General features: G+C 40.2%; 1 protein-coding gene across 1 annotated transcript in view; it reads right to left on the reverse strand.

Annotated features, from left to right (window-relative positions):
* The window catches only part of LOC133123484 (von Willebrand factor A domain-containing protein 3B-like), a 59,547-nt gene that overhangs the window by 16,928 nt on the left and 14,829 nt on the right, over window positions 1–27,790 (reverse strand). The window contains exons 12-27 of the mRNA XM_061233953.1: window positions 25,892–26,023; window positions 24,685–24,783; window positions 24,075–24,257; window positions 21,058–21,188; window positions 19,998–20,149; window positions 19,153–19,293; window positions 17,006–17,066; window positions 16,744–16,900; window positions 12,537–12,655; window positions 10,749–10,799; window positions 9,252–9,447; window positions 5,248–5,368; window positions 3,966–4,090; window positions 2,989–3,126; window positions 2,052–2,161; window positions 609–736 (exon numbers count right to left, since the gene is read on the reverse strand). Of these exons, the coding sequence (XP_061089937.1) occupies window positions 609–736; window positions 2,052–2,161; window positions 2,989–3,126; window positions 3,966–4,090; window positions 5,248–5,368; window positions 9,252–9,447; window positions 10,749–10,799; window positions 12,537–12,655; window positions 16,744–16,900; window positions 17,006–17,066; window positions 19,153–19,293; window positions 19,998–20,149; window positions 21,058–21,188; window positions 24,075–24,257; window positions 24,685–24,783; window positions 25,892–26,023 (2,044 nt within the window). The remainder of the gene's footprint in view (window positions 1–608; window positions 737–2,051; window positions 2,162–2,988; window positions 3,127–3,965; window positions 4,091–5,247; window positions 5,369–9,251; window positions 9,448–10,748; window positions 10,800–12,536; window positions 12,656–16,743; window positions 16,901–17,005; window positions 17,067–19,152; window positions 19,294–19,997; window positions 20,150–21,057; window positions 21,189–24,074; window positions 24,258–24,684; window positions 24,784–25,891; window positions 26,024–27,790) is intronic.

Here is a 27,790-nt window from a genome sequence, read left to right on the forward strand (position 1 = left end):
TTGTAACATTTGTTGTGCTGAACATGCAGACTGTGTGTGCCAGGGGAGGAGCCAGGTTTTAAGCTGTGGTCTTAGTGTTGGAACATGCTTGCCGTCTTAACCTCACAATCCACATAGAAATGGTTCTGTGACAATAAAATCTATGTTCTCCAGTGGCTATCTCACTGGAGACCTCAATCCAATCGAAAACCCGTGGGCTGAACTGAACTGGGCAGTTCATAAGCCCAAACCCAAGGATGTGAACGATCTTACGTGGATCTGAATAGAGGAATGGTCTAAAATCCCTCCAATGTGTCGCTTAAACTTGTCAAGCATTACAGGAAAAGACTCCAGCCTGTTATTGTTATCCTTGCCACTGGTGGATGCAGCAAGTACTAAACCAGGCATGTCAATCATTATGGAACCTTGATTTTGGTGAAATCTATCTTTTTTAAATGAATACTTGATTTCGGTTAGTTCCATTGAAACACTAATAAAGTACAGTATTTCTCACATATTCAGCATTTTCAGTAATCATATTGTTTTTTTTGTGCATTGCCAGTGGTGCCAATAATTATGGAAGCCCATTGTACTATGAACACATTCACATTGCCGCAGGAATTATTCACCATCATGGCCGCTGCTGTCCTGCCTATTCTCCAGGTCTCTGTCTTCCTGTGGCCATTTAATTTTGCTCCTCTCAGTCCGTGAAGACTTCCTATCTGCTGCTTTCTGCAGTGATGCACTTCCTGTTCTCCTGCGACAACATGGGGGACAGCTTCACTCAAACTCACTCTGGGACAAGCACGTAAACAGGCTTCCTTTCACTGCACGTAATTTAAGTTCAATACAGTTCACCAACAAAGCAGTATGTTTTTATTTTTAATGGGAAAATTCACACAAAAATATTTTTTTCTTTTTACGAACAGCGCAAGATAATGCAAACATTAGTATGTATGTGTAATACTTTGCATCACAAGAAACACTTGATATGAATTATTATTGTTGAAAATGCAGAGAAAATCAGAAGGTTCTTCCAAGCATGACCGACTTTTTCATTAAAAGCGTTTGAAAGCATTTGATTAAAAGCTCATGAAAGTGAATAAAGCTGTGTTTGGTTTGGGTTATTAGAGCGATCCTGTGCGTGTCTCAGGCGTCACTGTGCGTTGTTTTCCCCTGTTGTCAGTAAGCACGCTGCTAATTGCTCATCCTCTTTTGCTCCACTTCACCCTTGTCTCTGCATTCCCTCTGCCTGATTAGGGCCAAGCGTCCTTGGGGCCCACTTTACTGCGCCCCCTGGTAACAGCTGTACCACCTCCCATCCCCCCCCTGGGGAGTAGATTCACCTACATTCAACCAGACCTGGGTCAGATATGCAATTGTTTTGGATTCAAATTCTTCTCTACAGTTTACCAAGCTTGTCTGGTGTATTGTAACCTATGAAATGCTCTCAAAAAGTGCAAACCTCGCCTTCTGGTCGTCTTGGTTTTTGGACGTTTTGATTTTCTGAGGTTTGGATGTATTAGGTTGTACTGTACTTCTGCAGATACTGTATCTGAGATTTTTCAATGAAACGTATTCCTGACCAAAATATACAATCATATGGAATTATTTTCACTCTGAATAGCGGCATGAATGAATAAATCATGTACCTGTAACTTTAAATTGTGAGTAATATGTAGGACATGAGCTTGTGTCCATAACTAGTGAACATGATAACTTTACATTTTAGGTGTTGTACTGATATCATCCTGTTTCTAATATAAACAGAACAACCTGCCCTCACAGAAATAGAATATGCTGGGAGTGTTTTGAAAGTAAATATATTACCAACATACTTCAAGACTTATGTTAACACAATCTATGAATAAATATAGAAATAGTCTCATTCAGATTTCCAGATATTGTAGCAAGCTTCTTAAAATAAAGTCCACATTAATTGTTAAGTCCACATAATTTCATACATTCCATTTCTGTAAGGATGATGCTCTCTATGATTTACTCTAAAATTGAAAAAGACACTAACTAAATGAAGTGACCACAAACTCAAATGACCAATGGCCACTACTCGCCTCTTCCGGTCCAATCGCTGCAGTTCTCCATATCGCTCTCGCAGCTGATGGCAGGTGAGGTCATACCTGGTCTGGCTGATTTTGACAATGTTACTACGCAGCGTGTGAACCTGTGAGTCACAACACAGAGCCTTTTTGTCAGTGACTGTGTTTGCCTGCAGCCTAACATTCCACTAATATGCTGATATTCCATCATATAACCATCTCCAGCAGAATAGAGTAACCTGCTGTCTGCAGATCAATGGTGGGATGACAGTGCTTGTGTCCAGCTAATTCACAAAAGCATGTTCAATGCCGACAAAGTGCAAAGCATGAAAACGAACATTTCCCATCTTTGATGCTGTTGACAGCACTGCACAAGTCAAAAATGATTTAATTAACCCTCATATTATGTTTGGCGTCAATCTGACCCTGTCCCGCGATTTGCATCTTTAAAAAACCAGTAAACCTTGATACTGTATGATTTTTGTAATTTTCTTATTTTGGTGGGATTAAACAGTAAACATGCAATAAACATAATGCTGTTTTCAAAAGGCCTGTACCTACTTTGTATATAAAGGTGTTGATGTGCGATCATCCTGACCACAGGCTCTGTAGCTGTATAAATTGTACGAAAACATACAACCTTTGGATTTTTTTTCTTTTATCTCTGATTCTTTGTGGGTGATTCTAGCGAACCTTCCAATACAAGTTTCAAACTTTCACTTGCATCAAATTTCTCACTGTTTTTTTAATATTTAGGGATACAATTAGGTCATTTGGGTGACATTAAGAAGTAAGTTGACACACACATGGCCATATTTTCAGGCCGGCGTCATAACCAATAACGCAATGAAACCACATGAGGAAGACTGATAAATGACAGTGACGCCCCTGAACATGCCAGAATTCTGACAATCGCGCCTCCACTCTGTGCTTGCCAGGTCTGGTTTCTCACCTTCCTGCTGTCGTATTTGAGGACGGTGTACAGTTTGTCTGAAGGTTCCAGGCGGCGGGGAGTTGCTATGACAACCCCTGGAACAAAGCAATCGCCGGTGCCTTCCGTCCCCGAGCCGACCAGCACAAAATCGCCAACCTGGGGAACAGAGCCAGGCACGACAAGTCACAGAGAGTCTCCAACTGAAAGACAGCTGTTACAAAGAGCCCTTCTCTGCCTTGTGCAAAGGTCTTGCGGCATTCAACATTTAATTGCAGCCTTACTTATTATCAAGCTTTCTAGCCACGTTAAATGCATCCTCTGTAAATCGCATTGCATAAAAGCATGCCTAAATTGTATCTTGTAATCTTTTGAGCAGGTTACATGTCAGGGAATGGAATGAAGAGCATAACTGGACAGTAACCACCTTAGTGAGACACTCAGTGCTTCTAATAAAACCAAAGAAGCTGGATGTGTTAGAGCAGTGACTCCCAAGCCTTCCCATGACCCACTTAACAGGTACCAGCTACCAAGCTTGACCTGTTTTTTCAGCAGGGAGATCTGCTGTGGGGTTCAAACCCTTGCTCACTGCTAACTGCTCTCTTATTGAAGCTAGGGCAATGACACCTTCTGTAGCAGATGCTCACACATTAACTTACATTTCTGAATGCTAGATTCTCCACGAAACTCACGCAGCTACACCTTTCCTACAGAAGGTTTACTACCCCTGTCAGTGGCATCACTACAATATGGACAGACCTGCTGTTTCAAACTACATCGTTCCTAGCTGGCTGTTCCACACAACAAGAGATACTATTAGCCCGCTGAGCTATAGACCAAGGTCCCGGATAAGAGTGCAAATCATATTATTATTGCTTCTCAAGGCAATAAGACCTCAGATTCTGTACTGGATTATCACATGCTAATTCAGGGAACATATGAACAAATTAACATATGTTGCTGTAAGCTTACAGCAACATATGCTTACATATGCTTACCCTCAGTGGGGGACATGGGGCTGCTCCTCCCACAGTGACGAGAGACTTCAGGGGAACAAATTCTGTGTCCCCACTGGCAAAATCCACAATCACCCTCTTTCTGGCCAGACGTTTCCGCACGGTACCTGATTCAAGGAACTTCACTTCATTAAACACAAGTACATGATTCATACAAGGCATCTAACAAGTCCATGAGTATACATGCATTCTGCTTCACCATGAGTTTGAGCGATACCCATTTAAGAGTCACCCTTCCCCTACCTCTCCCTCTCAACATCTCTCTGTCTCCATCTGGCCGCAGCAGATCCAGAAGATTGTAAAAAAATAAGTACAATAATTACAATAATAACAACTTGTATACTAATTGATTGATTGAGGTCCATTGATTGAAAATCAAATACCTAACTTTCGAGTAAAACACATCCCCACAATTTCACATGCTCTTTATTATCCCAGTGTAGCCACAATAAGATCCGCACGGCCGATGGGCCCTTGAGCAAGGCCCTTAACCCTGCATTGCTCCAGGGGAGGATTGTCTCCTGCTTAGTCTAATCAAATGTACGTCGCTCTGGATAAGAGCATCTGCCAAATTCCAATAATGTAATGTAATGTAATTATTCAAAAGCAGGCATGTCCCTTATTTATAAGCGTACAGAATAATAATAAACCATTTTGAGCATTATTTCGATGCTCACATAACTGGAGTCACTTCACTGGACATTCCCTCTAGTGTAGAGTCAAATGTGTTTTCACTGTCCTCAACTATTCAATCAGACAAGTCATTTTTTTTCGAGGTTTCCAAATGTAAGTCTTGCATCCAGACTTAGTCATCACAAAAGACATGTTCTTTGACTTTCTCAGGGATTTGGAAAGGAGTAGGAATTAAGAAAATAACTAACAACTAAAGCAACATCCTCGGATTGAAATACCAGCAAGACCAAAGGTGTCACAAGATAGCATAATCGATTCATCTCAAATGACAAATAACTGTCATCACTTTTATCTGTAAATATAACAACAGTAACATCTGTTGTAACTTTTACCAATAAAGTATGTGCATTATGTCATTTTACATAAATTGACATAATCTGCCATCTTGTGACAATTGTTATGTCATGTTTATAACAATTTTATGTTGCTTATGTTGAAGGCTTCAAGTAAAGTGTTACCGTATTTCCTTCTTCAAATTCTACCCAATTACTTGACAGAAATGACCACACAACATGGTATATACCATAGTTTGCAAGGCATCAGACCTTCACAAAAATGTAAAATTCCTTACCTGGATAATAAAATCCATCAGCCTCTGTCCTAGCCAGGACACTTCGACCCCGAAGAGTGTCCAGTGCCCTCCTGGGCTTAGCACCCTGTGCTCTGGATGATGGGCCCGCTGTTCTCTTATCCTGGGACAGCAGGCAGAGAACATACAGACATAAATACCAACAGACAGCTCTCTGATTTGAGGATGAAATCATGATGTAGTACTTTAATACAAAAACACAGTACAGTATGCACTAGATCTGATTTAACACAGAATATTCTGCTGTGGTAGAGGAATGACTATGACTAGAGGAGTGCTATGGATTGTACCACTGCTGTCAGCACAGGAATTTGTAGAGCTGTGCCATCGGTGTGTTTGAGTATGAATAGTGTCTTCAGTTGTCCCCAAGGTTGAATTTCCTGTCTCCCACTTTTACAGTAGTATATCCTCACTTTCCCTTTGTAATTCCCTGCCTTGCCTTCACGTTTGTACTTTTATTTGTACCCTCTTCATTTTTTTATTTTGGAGTGTTGGACACCTTGAAAGCCGCCTACTGTGGACTCCAAAATTATTTGCACACTAAATATGCAGAAAAAGTGCTGTAAACGACAAAACAACAATGAACCACTGCCATATTTGACAGTAGTTATGAGGTTCTTCTCCTTGTATGCATAAATTATCAATAGGGTGTACAAAAATTGCCGATAGATTTCTCATACATAGCATTTGCAGCCAGTGAAAAGGCACGAGTGACTACATTCATAAGGGGGGAGATTCCAGTCCTAAGTGGGGGTGGGGGCTGTGGGTGTTGGCACACTGGTCTTCAGTATTAGCACCAGATGTGAAGAGATAATTAATTAAATTATCCCCAGCATGGGGCTGTAGGCTGGAGTCTCTGAGCTACATATTCTGCAAAGCTGCACCTTAGAGACACCGTAGGTGCCTTAACCACGCCTGTCAGCTGCTCCCTCTGTGACATCATGTCGTTTCCCAGAAGCCTCTGGAGGTGTCACACTGACACAATTGGAGCAATTGGAATATACAGAGGATTACTTTAATTTCTTTAAGATAAACCACAGAAACACAGAAACTTTCACAGAAACAGCTCTTTTAAAGGTAAAATAGGTAATTTTGGACTTCTAAAGGTCAAGAGAGCAACAAACGCACTCAAACCACTGAGTAACAAACACTGTTTATCCCACCCCTTCTCTGTGAACGCGCTAACATTGAAACGTCATTGGATGTGGCAATTAGAACCAATTTTCAACCAATGAGCTTGAATTATTGTACAGTTCTACAATGTTTTGGTACAGGGTGTCGGGCCGTCAACTGTATATTTTGAAACCTGAATTTAAGGACTATAAACACAGGCAGAGGGAGAGTCAACATGTCAGTGAGCCTTTTTCAATGATAGGAAGGGATTTACAATGGTCTTGTAACAATGTTTCAACACAAAAATCTTACCTATTGTACCTTTAAGCTTTAAATGTAATTATCAAAGCATTCAATTTGGATTTTCTGTAATTGGAACTACTGTTCCAATTGATACTACTTCTTAAAATAATGTTTAAAAATAAAAATACGAAAGCTATAAATTACAAAGCAATTACCAATAAAACTAGCAGGAATGCATCTTCAAAAGCCACATGTTCCACAACCTTGATGAACGGATGCAGGTACAGGACAGTACAGGAATCTAATTCCTGAGTGAATTTTATCAGTCGTGTAATCTCTTTTATGATAGAAGTAGCCACTCATGTACTCTATAAATGTTTATGCAGACCATAATTCTACTAAAATCAAATTAAATGGCAATAGAAAATACTGCCTGATTGTATCATTTGTATACCATACATTTATAAGTGTTTTATGATTCCCATTTTGATATTTATTACTACCCCCACAAGAAAATGAAGCAATGAAGTGCATAGGCACTCCCTCAATGAACCAAAAAAACTATCCACCATGTGAAACTAAAAAGCTCTTCACTAAAACAGTTTGTCAGCAGTTCTCTTAAGAGTTGTGTGTTGACATAAAACTAAAGAAAGGGTTTTAAATCCTTCCAGCATATTTTTACCCCCATATATCACAGAGAAAAAGGAAATTGCAGACCTCAGCAGCACACAATTGATTTTTAAGTCTCTCTTCTCTCTCTCATGTCAGCTAGTGCAGTTATGCTTCTCCCTTACTAGCCTTACTGCTGAGCCTGCTGCTTCTGTTAGTGAGTCAGTGTGTGTGCCTGTATGCAGGCATGCGTGCATCTGTCTGCGTGTGTATGTGCACAAGTGTACCTGCTTCCATGCATAAAAAGCAGGCTAAATACTAACATTGTTTCATACAGATTCAAAAAGGATCAGTAATTGTATCGACAATGTTGTATCAAATATGCAATTTGGGTAAATGGGTAGTACCAGCTCGAGACAAATAAATGTATACTTTGACTGAGTTCAGAAAAACAGACATTTATTTGGTCTTGAGGTAAAGCAGTCTTGTGCAAGAAGTGAAAACTGGAGGAAAGCAAATGTATGCAAATTCCAGGGTTCCTACCTGAAGCATACATGCATGTGGCACTCACCCTCACAAATGTGCAGTCTATGAGTCTGACCTCAGGTAACTGAACCTAGCCACTGAATGTCAGCTCCACGCAGGAGGACTGACTGCTTTTTTATCCCTTGTGCTTGCTATTTGGTGGTTTAGGCCTGTTTTTCTTCTTTCTTTATTCTCTTTCTGTTTTTGCTTTCTTCTACTCTATAAAGCCTCTTTGTGACAGTATTCAGTAAAAAGCACAATACAAATAAAATTGATTTCATTTGATTTCATTTTTGAGAAGCCAACAATATCCAAGAAGAAACTGCCATCTTAACTGGCCATTAATGAATCCAGCACAGATGATCTTAGTCAGTCTAGGTATGTGTTCCACCGGATGAAAAATGTCCTCCAAAAGTTGACAAACTCAAGCAGTCGACACAGGAAACCCCCGGGGCAACACTGAACAAACGTTTGTGCAGCATTATTTAAACGATGTCTCTTAGAAAAGTAGCCTAATGCACACCCTAAAGAATGTTCAGCAGTAATCAACATTTTGATATTAATATTTATTTTTGATATAGAAAATTGATAAGTGGCAGCCACACTGAGGTGATGAAGGATAATGAGGCCCAACTCAAAGATTTGAATCCTGCATATGGAATTACTCTCCCAGGATGAATTTCCCATGATTCCCCTTCAATCCGTGAAAGAAGGCCTGTTTTATTTTCAGAACTGACATTTAACCAATCTTCAGTTAATTGCCCTGATCGGCTTCTTTTATGACCTTTTACTTTGAAACTACTTTGACAAAAATATCAAAAGTAATGTTATGGTAATTGTTAAGCATTGCCAGTTGTACTAGGCTTTCGGTTTATCATTTCAGCTCGGAGGAATATCCAATTACTGTGATTTCAGAGAGTGGGAAGCAGATAAAACACATTTTCATCGCTCAGATGAAATTTTAAAAAGGCTCCTTTGCCATCTGCTGCCAGATCCTTTGTGGTCCAGTACTCCCTCACGTTATTGCAGTTGTTTTATCTCTTCAGTGATAGTAACAAGCTTTTCGTCTTAAATACAACATGCAGCAGGGCCTCATGAAAGCTAACTGCAGAGGAATAAATGTTTGTTGTACCTCAGTATTGGCAGTAATTGCAATTTGCAAGGAAAGGTGAGCTATTCTGCGGGTGTAGGCAATTTTTTGGAGTGAGTATAGAGAAGGAATGTTGAGACCCAGCACTGCAGTTGTCAAATATATTTATCATTACATTTTATGAAACAAGGCAACACATTAATTTATATTGCAGAATATTTCATAAGGATACAAATCCAAAGTTCAGCTGGCTAGTCAGCTACCAGCTCAGACAAGCTACCAGCTCATACCCAGCTAGACCAGCTTCACCAGCCCAATTTTCAAGCTGGTCAAACTGGCATAGCTGGATTTTTAGGGACAGAGCGTGTTTTGTAATCAAAATCTGTAAAAGCCTAGATTAACTCACAGAGCAGCGGGTGCCTGAGGTCTGCTTGGCGGCCTCCTGCAGGTCAGATGCTTGCTGGAGGAAAGAGAGGGCCATGGTGATCTGGTCCTCCAGCAGGCTGATGTCCTCCTGCGGCAGGGGCCAGCCCAGCCTCTCCAGGGCCTGCAGCAGGGCTTCACTGTGCTCCTGGAACCTCACAGGCTGATCACTGCCAAACCTGGAGGGACAGAACCAAACTCTTCTCACTCATTCATACAAAATTCACCAGCAAACCAGACAAATACACATTACAAATGCAATATCAACACAGCAGCAAACCAGCTAGCTACATGTTTCTAATGCAATATCAACACAGCAGCAAACCAGCTAGCTACATATTACAAAAGCTATATCAACACAGCAGCAAACCAGCTAGCTATATATTACCAATGCAATATCAACACAGCAGCAAACCAGCCAACTACACATTACTAATGCAATATCAACACAGCAGTAAACCAGCTAGCTACATGTTTCTAATGCAATATCAACACAGCAGCAAATCAGCCAGCTACATATTACTAAAGCTATATCAACACAGCAGCAAACCAGCTAGCTACATATCAGCAATATCAACACAGTAGAAAAGCAGGCATCTACATATTACTAAAGCGATATCAACACAGCAGCAAACCAGCTAGCTACATGTTTCTAATTCACTATCAACACAGCAGCAAACCAGCGAGCTACACATTACTAATGCAATATCAACACGGCAGCAAACCAGCTAGCTACATGTTTCTACTGCAATGTCAACACAGCAGCAAACCAGCCAGCTACACATTACTAATGCAATATCAACATGGCAGCAAACCAGCTAGCTACTGTACATACAGGTAGACTATTACTACAGTAATGAAATTTCAACACAGCAGCAACCAGCTAGTTACATATTACTATTACAATATTTCATAAAATGGCAAGTTGGCCCCTTAGGCTATCAAGGTGGTTACAATTCATAATTATTTTTTTACATTTTAGACATTTAGCGGACAGGCCAAGCTTTCCGAGCTTCGACATTAAGTGCTATAAAAAGCTTGCAATGTTTATCATGGAGAATTTAAGATGAAACATGCCAAAGCACATATAAAATAAATAATCTCTGATTTGATATCTTGTGCCTTAGCAGTATCATGTAGGTAACCTTTCATAAGGGAATCAGCTTGACATTGAAAAAAGAGTGACAAAATATCACAAAATATGAAACTGGTCCAATGTGAAGGTGGATCAGAAAGAAAGAGCTTGGGTGCAAACGCAATCCATAAACAGACTTCAGCACAACACATCACTGAAAAGGCATGAATACGAGATAAGTACTGAATATTAATACATTTTAAGTCAATGTATTACTACCTTTACTGCATTGGCATTTGGTTTTTAAGGTTATGTCTAGGCTTTTGATTTTCCCCATGCATTTTTAATTTATTGTTCAGTGCAGCATATCCAGACAATGAAATCACATTGTGATCACACACATACTTATCTCTTTCTTCTTGAGTCAGTGCTTTCCATACAATCAAATCCAGACGCCTAAAGAATAAAGATAAGTTATTTTTTTAATTTTAATCTACTTTCCCCTATGGACTATCAAGAGTGGAATATACTGACAAATACTGCAGCAAAGTGACCAAATATATGGATTATTTCCGCATGCAATATATTTCTTGAAACTTGATGTGACATACATTTATCGTTATCTTTGAATGATAAATGTATGTCATAAAACAATCCAGATAATTCACAATTCCAGGGTTCTTTTTTAAGGAAATATACAGTATCATAAACATCCGTTCCATTGCAGTTTTACATACATATTTAATTGTAAACAAAGCATATTGTAACCTTATAGACTTAATGTTTCTTATTAAGTGGCCACCTTTACATCTGTTCGAATACTATATTGACTAACATTTATTAATTAAATGGTTGGCATTTATATAGCGCCTTTATCCAAAGCGCTGTGAAATTGATGCTTCTCATTCACCAATTCATACACACACTCACACACCAACGGCGATTGGCTGCCATGTAAGGCACCGACCAGCTCGTCAGGAGCATTTAGGGGTTAGGTGTCTTGCTCAGGGACACTTCGACACAGCCCGGGTGGGGGATCGAACCGGCAACCCTCCGACTGCCAGACGACTGTTCTTACTGCCTGAGCCATGTCGCCCCTAATTATAGCCTAATCATCAACCATGTATTGTTAATAATGTATAATACAGCTTTTCATATTTTATTAGACATTCTAACTGCCCCATACTCTAAACTGTTACCACAAATTCTTGTGAGGAAAATCATTGCTGGAGATTATTAATTCCTAGGACCACTATGGCCACAGGAATTAAATTTTATTTCCCATTTTGATTGGTAACGTAACTGATACCTCAGAGGTTGCATTTTATCACCCATTTTGACTGGTTAAGGAACTGGTATGTGAGAGGTAGCAAGTGTGAGGCACTGCTCTCCTTAAATGCAGCCATACACTTCCAGCTGTTTAATGTATTGAATAATAATGCAAGCTGTTCAATCACTTTGGAAAGGTCATCTAGCTACAAAAGGCTGCAAATAAATCATAAAGAAGTGATTAATGAGGATTATCTTTCAGTCTTCCTCATTGGGAGATGCAGCCTCCTGCAACTTCATTGGAGTACATAATTATACAGCACAGTGCAGTCACTAAGTATTTGGCAGATGGAACAATTTCTATTCTTTTGGCTCTGCACTGCAGCAAAATGGCTCTGCACTGCAGCAAATTGGATTTGAAATGACACAATGAATATGTGGTTAAAGTACAGACTGCTACCTTTAAATTGAGGGTATTTGCATCCATATCAGGTTAAATGAATTACATCCATTTTATACATAGTCCCCCATTTTAGGGGACCAAAAGTAATTTGACGGTTGCCGATGAAAGTTGTTTTTGATGAGTCAGGTGTATTTAATCACTTCCTTAATTTAGGCATAAGGAATCTTTCATTATCTACTCTCGATTCTAGGTATCTGATTGCCTTTGGAGTCTGTTATTGGCATTACAGAGCCAAAATAACAGGAATTGCAGCACTGTTCAAATACTTGCAGACTGCACTGTACGTTAAGGCATTTACCAGACAATTTTATCCAGAGCAAATTACAATGGTACACACAAAGGATTAGGACATAAACAGAGACAATAACACTCTGAAGACCCCTCCAATGTTGAAGAGACCTCTTCAACCCAAAATGGCTGACGCACACAAACACGTGGTCCTGTCACTACGGGGATCTGACCTCTGGTAGTCCTGCAGAGCAGCTTGCAGCCTGGTTTTGTAGTGTTCCAGGTTCACAGCATGAGGGTTTACCAAGGTAAGCTGTCCGGTGCTGCCACTGACGTGGGCAAGGGGGAACACCTGGTGGGGGGATGACACGCCCAAGATCAACATACACACACAGGTACTCTCTCTCAGACGCACACAAACAGCTACTCGCTCAGATACACACACACACACACACACACACACACACAAACACCTTTGTCAACCATTCAGCAATATGTCTGCTCACTGAAGTGTTACGTGACCAACATAGTCTGATAAGATAAATGAAATATGTCCTTATGCGTGACATATTTGGCTTACGAGAATGGAAAAAGTTATTTTCCTGATATATTGAACAGATCTAGGCATATGCTTGTTTTGGGAACAGGTAGCCTTTAAGAGCTGCACACTTGACTATTAATGTCCTCTTTACATTTTGAGGTGGAACAGAAGGACAGACAGGAATTGACATGCTTCTTTCTCTGAGTATGCAGGTCAGGGTCTTTCTCATGAGAGAACAGAAAAACACCCTTTTAAAGCCATGTTGCCATGGCAGCTTCATTTAGTACCTCTCCAAACCCAAACCATTACAATGCATTCGAACACAGCAATTGGCGTTGAACCCTTAAGTCTAACTGGCCCAGGGTTTTTTTTTGCATTCATAATTTTTTCAGGTGCAATTTTCAATAAATATGGTAACAGGATATACCGTTTGGAAGCGTTAAAACTCACAGTTCCATGTGTATAACCTATTTTAAGATGTCATTGCTTTAGCGACAACAGTTCTTTATTTTGTAACATGTGGGTGGCAAAACAAGTGTGGGGGCACCTCACCTTCTCTGAATTTCGGAAATCGCCATACTACAAGAAATAAGGTAATGTCAGTGTCCTTTTCACGACAAGTGTCCTGCACACTTGCATAATTGTTTGTCATTCTAAAAATGTGCTAACTCAGAGAAATGTTGATAGAATGTCTATTGCTTACTGAGAAGAGACTCAGAAGAGACCACAATTATGCCTGAAGTCAAAAGGGTTCAAGAATAGTAACCATTTTATTTTGGGTATGTCATTTTCAAGCTTTTTTCCCTCTTGAAGCAGAGAGCTGGATTGCTGTTTATCAGTGGTACAGTAACACATAATTCAGTTCTGAAACAGGTCACCATGAGCATGAAGAACAAGATTTCAGTCAGGGTCCTGACGCAAATGCACTGGACCCATGGAAAATGAATATCCAGGTGTTGTGGTTCGAACTCTATCCTGAACAGGATTGGGGCCAATTCCATTTCATTTCAGTCAATTCAGAAAAATAGAAATGAATGGATTTAAAACAGCCTCATAAAAACTATGATTTTGATCGATTTTGTTTCAGTTCCTGAATTGTGGCCCCAGAACCAGATTCTGAAGCTACAGAATCAGTAACTATTCAAAAAAAGGCAAGTAAAAAGAAAAAAATATATTAAGGTTAAGATGTGAGAACTAACAGCTAACATTAATTATCTCCAGTCAGTGACGTTAGCTAGCAAATGTAGTTTTATGCCCTCATTAGCTGCTGAATTGTATTGATAGCCAACATTCCTTCATATTTAATTGCATATTTAAAATTCTAAATCTTCTTTGCTGTCAGCTCTGAAAATGCAATGACTACTAGGAACTCCCACCTTCAAGTGCAAACTGAAGACGCACCTCTTCAAGCAGCACCTCTCCCCGTCCCTCCCTACCTCCCTGTGAACCTTAATTGTTGTCTTTCTGTGATTTACTTTTTTGTGTATCAGTATTTTTAGTTTGGCTAGGTAAGCAGTGTTTGGCTAGTTAAGGGGTTTGGTCATAGTTTTGCGTTTGCTTGTTTGTTTGTTTAAAAAAAAAAAAAATTCAAATTGGCCCTGGTCCTTATCTTTGTTGTACTGGTAGCAGTTGAAATTGTACTTCCATCTAGGGTCTTTCAGCACACTTATCCCTGGTTATGGGTGCACTTTGTTGTACGTCGCTCTGGATAAGAGCGTCTGCCAAATGCCATTAATGTAATGTAATGGAACGGAATGTGTGCTCTGAAGCAGACTTTAATTTTCGCACCTCCCAAGTACAAGAGACTTCCGGTGAATTTGATGTGTACTTGCCAGTTTTGTACTTGAGCTTAGGATGCACTTGATCACATGACTGTTAACTTCCGTGCTTGATTTATGCACTAACTAGTCCATAAGTCTGCAATTTCAGATGCAGACATGGCATGTCTTGTGCTTTCCTCACTATGTGACACAATGACCTCTACTGGTGTCATGCCATCATTACACCCACCTGGCAAGAGAAGCCAGGACAGATGGATGACACTTTCTGGAGTGCAATAAGGTTACTGAAACCTTAAGCATAGAGGCTATAAAGCCTTACTAACTCCTAGTCTGCAATTTTAAATAAATGTAATAATGTAAGTGCCTTTCTCTGGACTTAACAATGGCAAGAAAGTGATCTGCTGCCATGTCCATAGTTCAGTTTCTCTTTTCTCGAGCAAAGCATACCTGAAAGGTAAACTTTTTTTTATGCAAGAGGTAAAAAAATATTCCCAACTGCATATTGTAAGAGTTTTCCATTCTCCCAAAATATGGATGTACAGTACTCTACTGTCTTAGGCACATGTAGAAAAGGTTCATAAAGTGAAGCTGCGTTCAAAAATAATGAAATGAAAAGTTTCTAAATATCATAAAGTTGCTATAAAGAAAACAGTTAAGAACTCCTCTGATAATTGATAAGAAAATTGGCTGGTAGGTTGATCCAAATGTGGAGAACTTGCCACAGTTCTTCTGTAGACTTTGACTGTCTCACTTGCTTCTGACTCTATAGGGAATCCCAGACAGCCTCAATCAATGTTTTGTCTTAAGTAAGTGGTGTTACGTAAGATGTTACTTTATTTAAAGAAATACACAAAAATATAATTTCTTTTGTAATATTTAATTTTCAAATGTCAAATGTCTCAAATGTGTTCCACTGACACACTGATGGCGAAAACAAACAAAAAAAAACAAGCATCTTAGACTTTTGCATGACTCTATTTTGCCCGCCTTCTCTGTGTCATTCTGACAGCTTCCATATACTCCCAGAGATTTGATTTTGATAAGGAGACCTCAGTGACAGTAGACAAGTCAGGACTTGTTCTGTGTGTAATCAGTGCCTTTAAATAGGCATGAATCAACAATAGCATCTATAGATTACTGCAAAATAAAGAGGGCCCTTCACCACTAGGGGGTGCTTCTGTCATTTCATAAGCAAAGGAACATCCTTCCTGAGACGCTATACACATATAAAGAGTGGAAGCGTCAGAATAATCTTGAGGGAAGAAATAGAGACCAAATGAATCAACTCAAATTTCCATAAATTGTAATAACTTGTGGAAGGAAGATAAAGAGGTGCAGTCATTTGGCAAATCACCTGGATGACATCAACTGATGGCCAGATCCAGACAGAGTGGTTACAGAATCAAGCCAGAATACCAGTAATAGTAACACTTGTGTGTAAATGCTATTCTATGAGCAATTACGACAACACAAGTAACTTTTATGTGATTGTTTATTTATGTAAATGTATAAGTCTATTACATGAGTTCTGAATGTATAACAGATTTCCTTTAGAGGTGTCCCCTCCCCTAATTTGCCAAGCCAACAACAAGCTCAATCCTTAGAATTGCATGAGGCTTAGCCCTGTTCATAGCAGTTTATATACAGTGGCTTCAGAAAGTATTCTGAAGTGTAGATTGAAAATGTAGATTAATGGGCAAAAATGACTATTTTATCCATTTAAAATGAAAATTATGTTGTGATTATTATTATTTTGGTATTTTTACGTTGATAATATTACACTTTATTTTGTTTCAAGGTATGCCTCCCTCTATTGTTATCATTATGCTGTGTGCATGGAATAAAAGTAGGGGAAGTATGAACATTTCAACATTAAACGAAAGTAACCACTTGTTAACCTTTAAAAATAAACTGTAGAGTTTGCCTTTTTAAATCACAAAATTCCTCAGAATTTCACAGCATTTTCAGAGAAAGAAGCTTTTCCTTCATAGTCCTTTACTGCCTAAATGTCATTCAAAAGCAAATAAATTGACGATACTGAAAAATAAGCACACTATATTAATGTGGGACTGACTGGGAAACCATGCATCATAGCTACAGTACATTGACAGGTCTTACCTCCTCAAACACTTTTGAATAGATATGTTTCTCCAGTATGGGAATGAACTTGGCATTCTGTGTAATGGCTGTGGGGGCTAGGGCGTCGATTATGGTCAGTCTCCTGGCAACCAAACTATTTGTCCGAAGCCAGCAGGCTGAGGACATGCTAAGAGATCTGTAAGAAAACAAGGGGTGGAGGTCAGAGAACAAAGATCAGAGAAGTCACCTCTGAGCAGTGGGTAAATGCATTTCTGGGTGTTTAAGGTCTCACTGTACTCACTGTGTTGGAGTTTTCCGTTTTGGTTTCTTTTGGCTGTCATCTCGGGGAGTTAATTGAAGACCTGGGCCAAAAAAATGGAAATTAATGGGAAAAATTTGTGATTCAAGAACTCATACTCCAAAAGCAATACCATTACCTCATTTCAATGCAGCATATTAGGAAGAGACAATGATTTATATATTATAATATTATATATCACTTTGAGCTATATCTAGCAGCTTATGTTTATTATTGCTCTTAACTTGCTATGCCTAATATCACTGTTTTTCTTCTTTTCTCCCTGTTTTTATTTTGTATACAGTGTTCTGTTACTTGTTTGTTCAATCAGTGTGGTCCCACTCGAGGCCCCGAGGCCCCAAAGCGTTTGTCTTGTTTGGATTACAGTAAATATTCCCACAATCAGTGTTGAGGGAGGCACAGGAGAAAGGCCCCAAAGTGTTCACAATCATTGTCATCCTATTCCTGGGAAGCACAAGGGAAAGGCCCCGAAGTGTTTATATTTTTTGGTTGGTGTGTGGAATTACAGTATATATTCCCACAATCAGTGTCATCCCACTTCCATCCATCCATCCATTATCTGAACCCGCTTATCCTGATCAGGGTCGCCCAATGTATCCCAGCATACATTGGGCGAAAGGCAGGAATACACCCTGGACAGGTCGCCAGTCTATCTCAGGGCACACACACCATTCACTCACACACACACTCATACCTACGGGCAATTTAGACTCTCCAATCAGCCTAACGTGCATGTCTTTGGACTGTGGGAGGAAACCGGAGTACCCGGAGGAAACCCACGCAGACACGGGGAGAACATGCAAACTCCGCACAGAGAGGCCCCGGCCGACGGGGATTCGAACCCAGGACCTCCTTGCTGTGAGGCAGCAGTGCTACCCACTGCACCATCCGTGCCGCCTTGTGTCATCCCACTTGAGGGAGGCAAACGGGAAAGGCCCCAAAGTGTTTGTCTTATTTATTGTTGTGTAGATATATTTTCACAATCACAGTGAATACATTTCTGTATTCGTTTATCTACAATTATTTACAGTTGATGGACCGACACTCTGTACCAAAACATTGTATAGCTGTACAATAATTCAAGTTTATTGGTTGAAAATTGGTTCTAATTGCCACAGCCAATGGCGTGGGGGGGTTTCAATGTCAGCGCGTTCACAGAGAAGGGGGAGGGATAAACAGTGTTGTGTTTTGAGGGTGTTTGTTGCTGCAATTCCTCTCTTGAGCATTACAAGTCCAAAATTACCTATTTTACCTTTAAAAGGACCACATTAATCCTGTCACCACAAAGATTGCCCAGTGCCGCATAAAATCAAATGCATTGGCAAAGTTTACTGTTACATTAAAAATATAAGCTAAGTCCAGGCATTTCCCATCTGGATTAGTACAACTCCCTCCTGGCCGGTCTCCCATCTTGCGGCATCAGGACCATTCTGGACCAGTGCCATCAGGTGGGCTGGTCCAGAATGCTGCAGACCACCAGTCAGCCCAGGTCAGCTTATGTCATCCCACTCCTTACTGGCCTCCATTGGCTTCCTATTGCTGCACACATCCGCTTCAAGGCCCTAGTTAGTTGTAGAAGCGGATCTAATACTGCTTGAGTTTAGAGAGATATCTGCATATTCTTGCGGGTAGGGTGCATATGCGAGCCCAATTACATTACTTTTGGTTTTGTAAAGAACCTAACTGAATTTCCTGGAATAAAATTCAACAGTATGCAAGTTTAATAGCTATGTCCAAACTTGTTTTGGGTATGTGTGTATTGCAAGATTAAGTTCTGGTCTCGTTTCTGATGATGTCGCTTGTCCATCGTTCATTTGTCTTGCAATATCAACAGCAAGTCAAAACTTTAAACATTTGCATTACTATCACGTCATTATAAGTTGGGCTGGTCCTGATGGGCTTTGGTATTCTCACAGAACTGTATTAGCACAGTTCTATAGGTTTTATAGTTTTTTTTGGGTGGTTATTTGCATCACAAAACAGGTGACACTGTTTATATCTGAAAGGGTACATTTGCAGTGTGTACTTCCGCTGTAATTACCACTTACCAACACAGATATCACTAAAACAACCAAAAAAGATCATCGTTTTGCCACTTCAAGTGAAATGGCTGCTCTTTCCAGACTCACGGCTGAGAACTTGCTTCTGCTTGTCGGCGTTGGCCTGGAAAAGGGACAAGGTCTCCGGCAGCATCCATTCCTGGAGTGCGCCTCTGGCACTGCTGCCGACGCCATTGCTCAAGAGCCTTAGCAGGCTAGCTTTTGTTTGTGCTAAAGTGACAGGATAGGCATCAGTCACGTCTCCAACGATCAGCACACAGACATATTGGATCTGGGCTTGTTCATTATATGTGCAGAACATTTAACCCTGTCAGTCCCAAGTCCAATATGAATTGGCTCCACTGGCTTTGGTTGAGAGAATTGACAAAGTTTAGTTGGGTTTTAATAGAGGCTCAAAACAATAGTATACCAGTAATTTTGATTGGTTCAAAAGGTATAAGGTGAAAAGTGCCATATGGCTTTTACTGTAATTACGCTTGAGTGCAATGTGGCACTCTTGGGACTGAAAGGGTTAAAACATTGTAACAGCGGTAAAGATTTATGTACTGTGACAAATCTAACCCTCTTGCTGCTTTTAAGTGTCTCCGCTATAGATCTAGCCTGGTCAGGGTTCAGCACAGAGCTTATCTTCATAATAAAATCAGTGCATCTCAACGATTGTGGCATAGATTTCGAGTTTACAAATGTCTTAATTGTTAACTGTGTGTATGTGTGTGTCAGACCTGGGTCAAATATGTAATTGTTTTGGATTCAAATACTTTTCTATACTTTACTGAGCATGTCCGGTTTATTGGATCCTATTAAATACGCTCAAAAAATGCAAACCCTGCCTTCTGGTCCTCAGTTGTACCAGGCGAGATCAATCAAACACAGAAAAGTATTTGAATCAAAATGGGTGGTTGTGGTTATTGAACCTGCGTGGCGGGTCGGCCGAGGTTGTGAGCTCCGGGCCTGGGTCGTGGGATGACTGGGATGTGATGCTGGAACACATCCCAGAGCTGACCAGGGCCTCCGGGGTCTCTCTGCACTCTGCCACCAGGGGGCGCTGTGGGGTCGCCCATGAGTTCTGAGGGAATAAAGAGGTTACCTGTTTGCAATATATTTTGTATTTGACTTGACTTGCTGCTGGCTCCATTTGTAGCTGCGGTCACATGCGCTGGGAAATCGTGAAAAATAATATAGGTTCGGTGTGGTGGCACGATCAGAAAGCGAGTGAAACATGCATATTTAATTTTTCTGCACTTATCTGCCGGGTTTCCTCTCTCATTTTGGCTAATCTGGCTGGATATTTGATTTGCAAGTTAGAATTGCTTTATCTTCAGGAAATTTTTTTTTTTAGTGGTGAAAAAATATGCCTTCTCCAAGTGCTGCCATAATTTAGCGATCTACAACCCCGAAACAAAATGAAAACAACATTGATCACATTATGAGTTTGAAGAATATTGCATTAATCTATTTTGATGTGTTACGTGATCCCACAAAGGGCAGCGTCACCTCCCCTTGTGTCTGTACAAGGAGTGTAATCCTATTTTTGTGTATATGATTCATCTCCCCTTTATAGCAGACCGGGTGCGGTTATCCTAGATGATTCAATCCTAGATGAACAAATCAATTCATAATTCACGTGAAACGGAGTACGCCCAAAAAGATAATTTCACACAAATTACTGGATTGTTTTTTTTAACAGCTATTTTAGCTTATGCTTTTATCCAAATGACTTACAGTTGACTAGACAAAGGAGGGGCCAATCCCCCCTCTAAATGACATACATGAAACAGGGCCCTGTTTAAAAATTCTGTTAACATATTTGTGATCTTTCCACCTAAAAATGAAATGTTATTATTTTCCTGTGTATAAACTTTGGTAAGGTAAGTTGCTTGATGCTTAATGAACAATTTAAATAGAAGAATTGAAGGATAGGTGAACGGAGACATTGAATCAGATCAGAGGCACTGATAGATGTTCACTTCTAACCTTTTTGCTGTGGTGCTGTCCCCGTTGTGGTACCAGTCCAACATCATGCACTCTGCACGGAGTTTCAGGACCTTCTCCAGTTCTTTCTTTCCTTTCTCGATCTCAGCCTTCAGGAGGTGTGTGTCCTCACTCTGGTGATGCAAATAAAACAAGGTGGCCATTTTGTCAGTGGTGGCTGTATACTGCACCAAGTGCAATGATTGGCCCATATTAGTGATCATATCATAACTCATTTTCGGTTCCAGGAACCCTGTCTCCCATCAATGTTTACCCTGCTGTAAAATCCTGCTATGCCAGCAGTGACCAGCTTGAAAATTGAACTGGTCGAGCTGATTATGAGTTGGTCAACCAGCATGGAAAAGCTGATCATAAATCTGTTCTAGTTGGGTAGGAGCCGATAGCCGGTGGCTGTCTGAGCTGGTAGCTGGTCAACCAACTACCAGCTGTTTCATAACATAGCTTGAGCTGGTCAAACCATGTCCAGCTGGGAGTCTGAACAAATCAACCAGCTACGAGCTATTTCAAAACCTAGTACCTTGAGGGCGGGTTGCTGTGTCCACTCAGTATACCCAATTTGGTACTGAGCACAAAATATGGAAACACCTGGGTGAATGAGGTATACGTAAATACAAAGCTGAAGCTACCACAATGGTAACACCCACCCATTCATTAATTAATGTCCCAGCATGCAAATAAATCAGACAGGTCTGGTTTACTGTAATTCTGGTTGCAGGGCTGTAACAGGAGACCTCTGTGACTTAGCAAGATAAGTGATAAGCTTGGTGGGAGCATGTTTCGTGGGTGTTTGGAAATCAAGACAGCTCAACTGACTGAGGATTCACAAGCAAGAGTGCCTATGGAATCAACATGGTAAACAAATCAAACATGCAACCACTCATCAGTTTCATCAAAAAATGGTGGGTCAACACCTTATGAAGTTATTTTATATTGACTCAAATAGTGAGGAGGAAATGCACTTAAGATGTTTGCAAGTCAGGTGGAACATTACAAAACAGCCCTCAGATGACCTGTATATTCTTGGTGGTGTGTTTTGCATTGCATAACATTGTCATGGACGTCTCAGACATAAACAACATCACAAGTGTGTCTGACCATGCCCTACATGGACCTGCATGCTGTGCTTCAGACTATGCGCTATCTATATACACTCAGCACTTTATTAGGTATTTATTAGACTTATTTTTTATACTTATTAAGTCTTCTGCTGCTGTAGCCTATCCACTTAGAGCTTTGACATGTCGTGTGTTCAGAGATGCTCTTCTGTATACCACTGTTGTAATGCGTGTGTAATGTTCCTGAGTTTTGTCTCCGTGTTTTTCTTGTTGTTTAATTATTATCATTCATATCTAGTTCATTGTTTTCCATTACAGTTATTGCATTTGTGATCCCCTGTGATGTCTGTGTCTGTATGTTTCTGAGCCTGAGTCACTCCCCTGTCTGTGTACTTCACTATTCGGGTGGTTTCGGTAGTTTCCGGGTTTTCAACATTTCTTCAAACCTCGCATTCCTTACTTCCGGCTTCTTTCGCTAGTTAATGTTGTAAAGCACGATTCTTACTAACTACTACTAATTTAGATATTGGACAGTACTAATCATATTAATACACTTACTGTCTAACTAATAAACTAACAGTCACTTAAATTGGGTAGTTTAGATTTAATCACGTAACGAACTCACTAAAGATTATCTCCTATTTTCCATGCTGTTCTATAACTCTGCCGTCCTATGCTATCCCTGATTACTTGCTTAGTTTCAGCGAAGTTTTGCACCCGTTTTTTACTATCGCTACGTCTCCAATGCAAAGGTCTCCACAGTGTTCAGTGTTAGAACGTTGATCGTAATTCAGAGCCGAGATATCTGTACGCCTGTTTTTTTGAGATTCATAATGACAACCCTTTGGCTTATTTTCTAAGTTTGCTTTGCCTTCTTGTTTTGTCTGCCCTTCTGACTATGGATGTTTTTCGCACCATTTTTGTAAACTCTAGAGACTGTTGTGTGTCAAAATCCCAGGAAATCAGCAGTTTGAGATACTTAAACCACGCTTTCTGGCACCAACAATCATTCATTGATGAAAAATCATTGATTAAAAACTTTTTAAGTTACAGTTTTTTCTCTTTTTCTTCTCACTGAAAAGATTTTCTGTTTTCACTGGATACAGATTATTGTAGCTGTGGCTTGTACGCTGAGAAACACAATGGAGCCAGGTCACAAGACTGGAATATTTTCCAAAAAGGACATTTGGAGACTCCAAAAGGACATTTGGAGACTCCAAAAGGACATGTGGAAACTAAATGTAATTATGGGTCTTATAAGGTGTAAAATTCTGCATTTTGCTTACTAAACTATTCAACACTTTTTTCCTGAAAAAAATGTGTTTGCACTTCCCAAACTCCCTCTCCTTGCAGTTATCCTCAGACAGCAACAGGTCTAGAAGATCATAGAAAATAATTACAATAATCACAATAATACCATCTTGTATACGAATATATTTATTGAGGCCCATTGATTGACGTTTTTTGTGAAATACCCAACCCCTGTCAACAACAAGTCCATAACTTAGCACATTTTTAGAATGAGAAACTATTATGCATTTGGTCTGCTGTATACTTGTCGTGAAAAGGACACTGACATTACCTTATTTCTTGTAGTCTGTGGTTTTCCAAAATGCAGAGAAGTTGAGATCCGCACACACTTGTTTTACCACCCACATGTTACAAAATAAGGAACTGTTCTCACTAAAGCAATGGCATGTTAAAATAGGTTATACAGATAAAACCGTGAGTTTTAACGCTTTCAATCAGTCCAATCCTTTTACTAAAGTGATTGAAAATTGCAGGCTGAAAAAAAACGTCATTGGCCCAGCTCTCAAGCTGTCTTATGATGTTACTCTTCAATCAATTAAGTCGTGGAGGGTGCAGTACAGTCCTGCAGTACAGTTTGGAAATCACTGATGTAAATGGCAGCTGACAATTAACATTGTCTAAGCTTAAGCTTACCACATAGGGCGTAGGTGCCCCGGGCTCCTGGGGGCCACACGGGAAGCAGTGGTACCGTCCCCCTGTCTCCTGGGCCAGCTGGTACAGGAAGTGGTTGGCTTCAGGGTCCTTGCAGTTGAAAGAGATCGTGTGGACCAGAACTGGTGGACAGAGCTGAACCTGGGCCAGTATGGTTCTCGTGGGCTTGGGGGGCACACCCGTTAGAACGATCATCAGAACAGGGAATACACACTCATTTTCACTCACTTCAACCCTAACATCATCTGATCAATGGAGTGGTAGATCACATTTTCAAGGTACCTCTTTGAAAAGCTGGTGGAACCTAATTGTACCATTAACCAACAACCCAACTGCCTGGTAAATGTTCAGAATACAAAAAATCTGTAGTCAGTAAGACTGTATGTTGATGCAAAGTATTAGTATTAATGAAGCGGCATGACTAATGGAAATACTGTGATCTTGTGGTATGTTCTGTACCGTAAGAGAGCACTAGAAAGATGTGTTGCCATCCGTCATTAGGGAGGACAGAGCTTGCAAGGAATGCAGGAGTCGATCATCCGGTTAGTCTATACAATTGTCCATATGACTCAATGCTTCGTGAATGTTGTACCTGATCTGGCCTTCCGTCAGTCAGGAGGTAAACAGCTTGTGTGTCGATGTCTGCCAGTGCCAGCTGCAAGGCAGCCATCGTGTTGGTTGAACCCGCAGCCTGGAGATCATGAAATGCAGTGATTTTGGCAGCTTGGACATTTCTCCTAAATACAGCCAAACAACTTAATTCCTCCATATTTCAGCAAAGTGAGATATTATCAATAGCCAGGTGATGTTGTAGATCAAATACATTTCCATAACCAACAGGATGTATTAAGAAAAAATGACAATATACTGCCATCCATCCATCAATTATCTTAACCCGCTTATCCTGAACAGGGTTGCTTCTATAAGGGTGCAACACAATAACTGCAGGATTCAGTATAAACATCTATTTTTTAAATGCTGAGGCTAGGAGTTTTCAGAAGGAACGAGACTGGATTAACAACATAGAGTAAGTAAGGCATATTTCCAAACAAGATTAAACATACTAGAGTGTTTTTAATACTACTGCTTTATATGTGACCTCAGAGATGTCTTTATTTTCAAAGATTGCGAGCCTCTTTTGTCCACCTGACAAGACAAGTTATTTAATTGTGAAAGCCAGGTGATAATACTTCACATTAGCTCCTTCTGCTTCACAAGTATGCACACACACAGATCTCCAATAAAGGCTAAAGCTAATCTCAATATATGTGACCTCTCTTTCGAGTCTTCAAGTAAACAATTGCTTGTTCAGCAGGGCAGGCAGCCAAAGTATCATTCTAAATAACTTTCTCAAGAACAAAATAGGCTTCATTGTTTATTGAGCTTATGCCTCAGGGTAACTCACATAGCTTACATCTTTTCTGTATCAGTCATTTATTTGGTTAGTAATTTAGGTACCTCACCCAAGGAAACTGAACCAATAATCTGTACATAGCAAGTAAAGACCTACCCTGTAAAGATTATCCTTCTTGCTTTACATTACATTACATTATTGGCATGTGGCAGATGCTCTTATCCAGAGCGACATACTCACAACATTAACATTACCACCACAGGACTGTACTTGTTTTGGGACAATAAAGGTCCTCTAAGACAATTTATTAAATGTTCTCATAATTCCATTTTAACAACAAACTGGGAATCTAACAGGATGTTTCCCAACCTCGTCATCTCACAAGCAAAATGAGAATCTAACCGGAAGGTTCCACAAAGTTCTCGTTTGTTAGCCTGGGACTCACCTGCAGTCCTTTGACCCAGCTCCAGGCATTCTCAAGGCTCGGTGGGCTCACCTCCACCAGCCTCTCTCTCCATGACGCTGCCCGTGAACCGAACTTCACGATGTTCACCTGGGCCTTGTACTGAAGTTGCTCCTGAGTGCACACAGGACACCGAGAATGCCTTCACACTTTCACAGCTGGGGAAAGCTTTCACACTTTAATACAAAATGTGTTGCCTTTTTCACAACTTAGAGGGAACATGCTCAATTCGAAAGCACATTGCCAGGTAAAATGGTGTATTAGTCAATGAGAAGATACCCAATAATGAAAATAAGACGTCGGTTGAGATAATGCTGGAGTACTTTTTACTGTCACTGTAAAAAAAAAATCATTACTGTAAAATACTGGCAACTAACATAGTTAGCCAAAACTTTATTGTGTAAATAACGACAACAATATGTTAACAATATTGTTTCACCAACATTCATGCATTCATTCATTATCCTAACCCGCTTATCCTGAACAGGGTCGCTGGAGCCTATCCCAGCATACATTGGGCGAAAGGTAGGAATACACCCTGGACAGGTCGCCAGTCCATCGCAGGGCACACACACCATTCACTCACACACTCACACACTCATACACTCATACCTATGGGCAATTTAGACTCTCCAATCAGCCTATCCTGCATGTCTTTGGACTGTGGGAGGAAACCAGAGTACCCAGAGAAAACCCACGCAGACACGGGGAGAACGTGCAAACTCCACACAGAGAGGCCCCAGCCGACGGGGATTCGAACCCAGGACCTCCTTGCTGTGAGGCGGCAGTGCTACCCACTGCACCATCCGTGCCGCCTGTTTCGCCAACATAAATAATACAATTATTTAATATGCGTACAATTACGAGCAATCACTATTTTGCAGATTTTCACTGTAAAATCTATTGGCATTTCTTACATTGTATATTTAAAAGCACAGGTCATTGGGGAAATTTTTTTGGCTCTTGCCTCCTTTAGTGTGTGCAGGAGAATGTCTGAATCGATCTATATCAGATATTCTGTTTTTACCCTTACCCACTAATTGGAGAGTGAGGTTTTATGAACGCCAAAAGTGGTGGAGCTATAATTACAGTTTTCTACAATTGCTAACAAGCATTTTTTGATACCAATTTTTCAAAACTCTTCACAGTTAGCACAACAGCAATCTGTGTTGACCAAACTGTTAATGTGTTTTTCATTGGTTAGACAAAAAAATGCATTCAATTAACACATTTTTCTAAAATCTTGAATTCATTTCTGATTCATTACCTTACATTATTGGCATTTGGCTTATCCAGAGCAATCTACACCAGGAACAAGTGTGCTGAAAGACCGAAGAGGGAAGTACAATTTTAAGTGTAAGAGTAGGACTCTGACAATGGATTATATCTGAAACAGTTTTTATACAGCACAATAGAATAGAATGATGTACACTTACATTGGAACAATAAACAACCAAACATACATAGACAAACGATTCACCAAAAAAACTATTCGCACTGATACACAGGTCAACCTGTTCAATGTCTGTTGCTCAGTACGCCAGTGGTTTCCTTCTTTTTCAGGACATTCCAAGTTGTTGTACAAACAATGCTTATACAATGTAGTCTGTGGTTTTCCAAAATTCAGAGAAGGTGAGATCCCCACACACTTGTTTTACCACCCACATGTTACAAAAGTCAAAATGCCTTGCTTTTCTCCCAAATACAGCTCTCTGGTCTTCATGTTGTTTTATCTTTTCTAACACAAATGCAGTCTTCACAGGTAAAACCCAAGGCTAAAACCAAGAGTATATATTCAGAACTATTTATTGTTTGACCAATCAATGTAACAGGACACATCTGGGCTACAAGAAACACCTGTCCGTTCCAATACTTTTGCTC

The sequence above is a fragment of the Conger conger genome, chromosome 3 (genome assembly GCF_963514075.1).
Source record: "Conger conger chromosome 3, fConCon1.1, whole genome shotgun sequence".
In the NCBI taxonomy this organism is placed as follows: domain Eukaryota; kingdom Metazoa; phylum Chordata; class Actinopteri; order Anguilliformes; family Congridae; genus Conger; species Conger conger.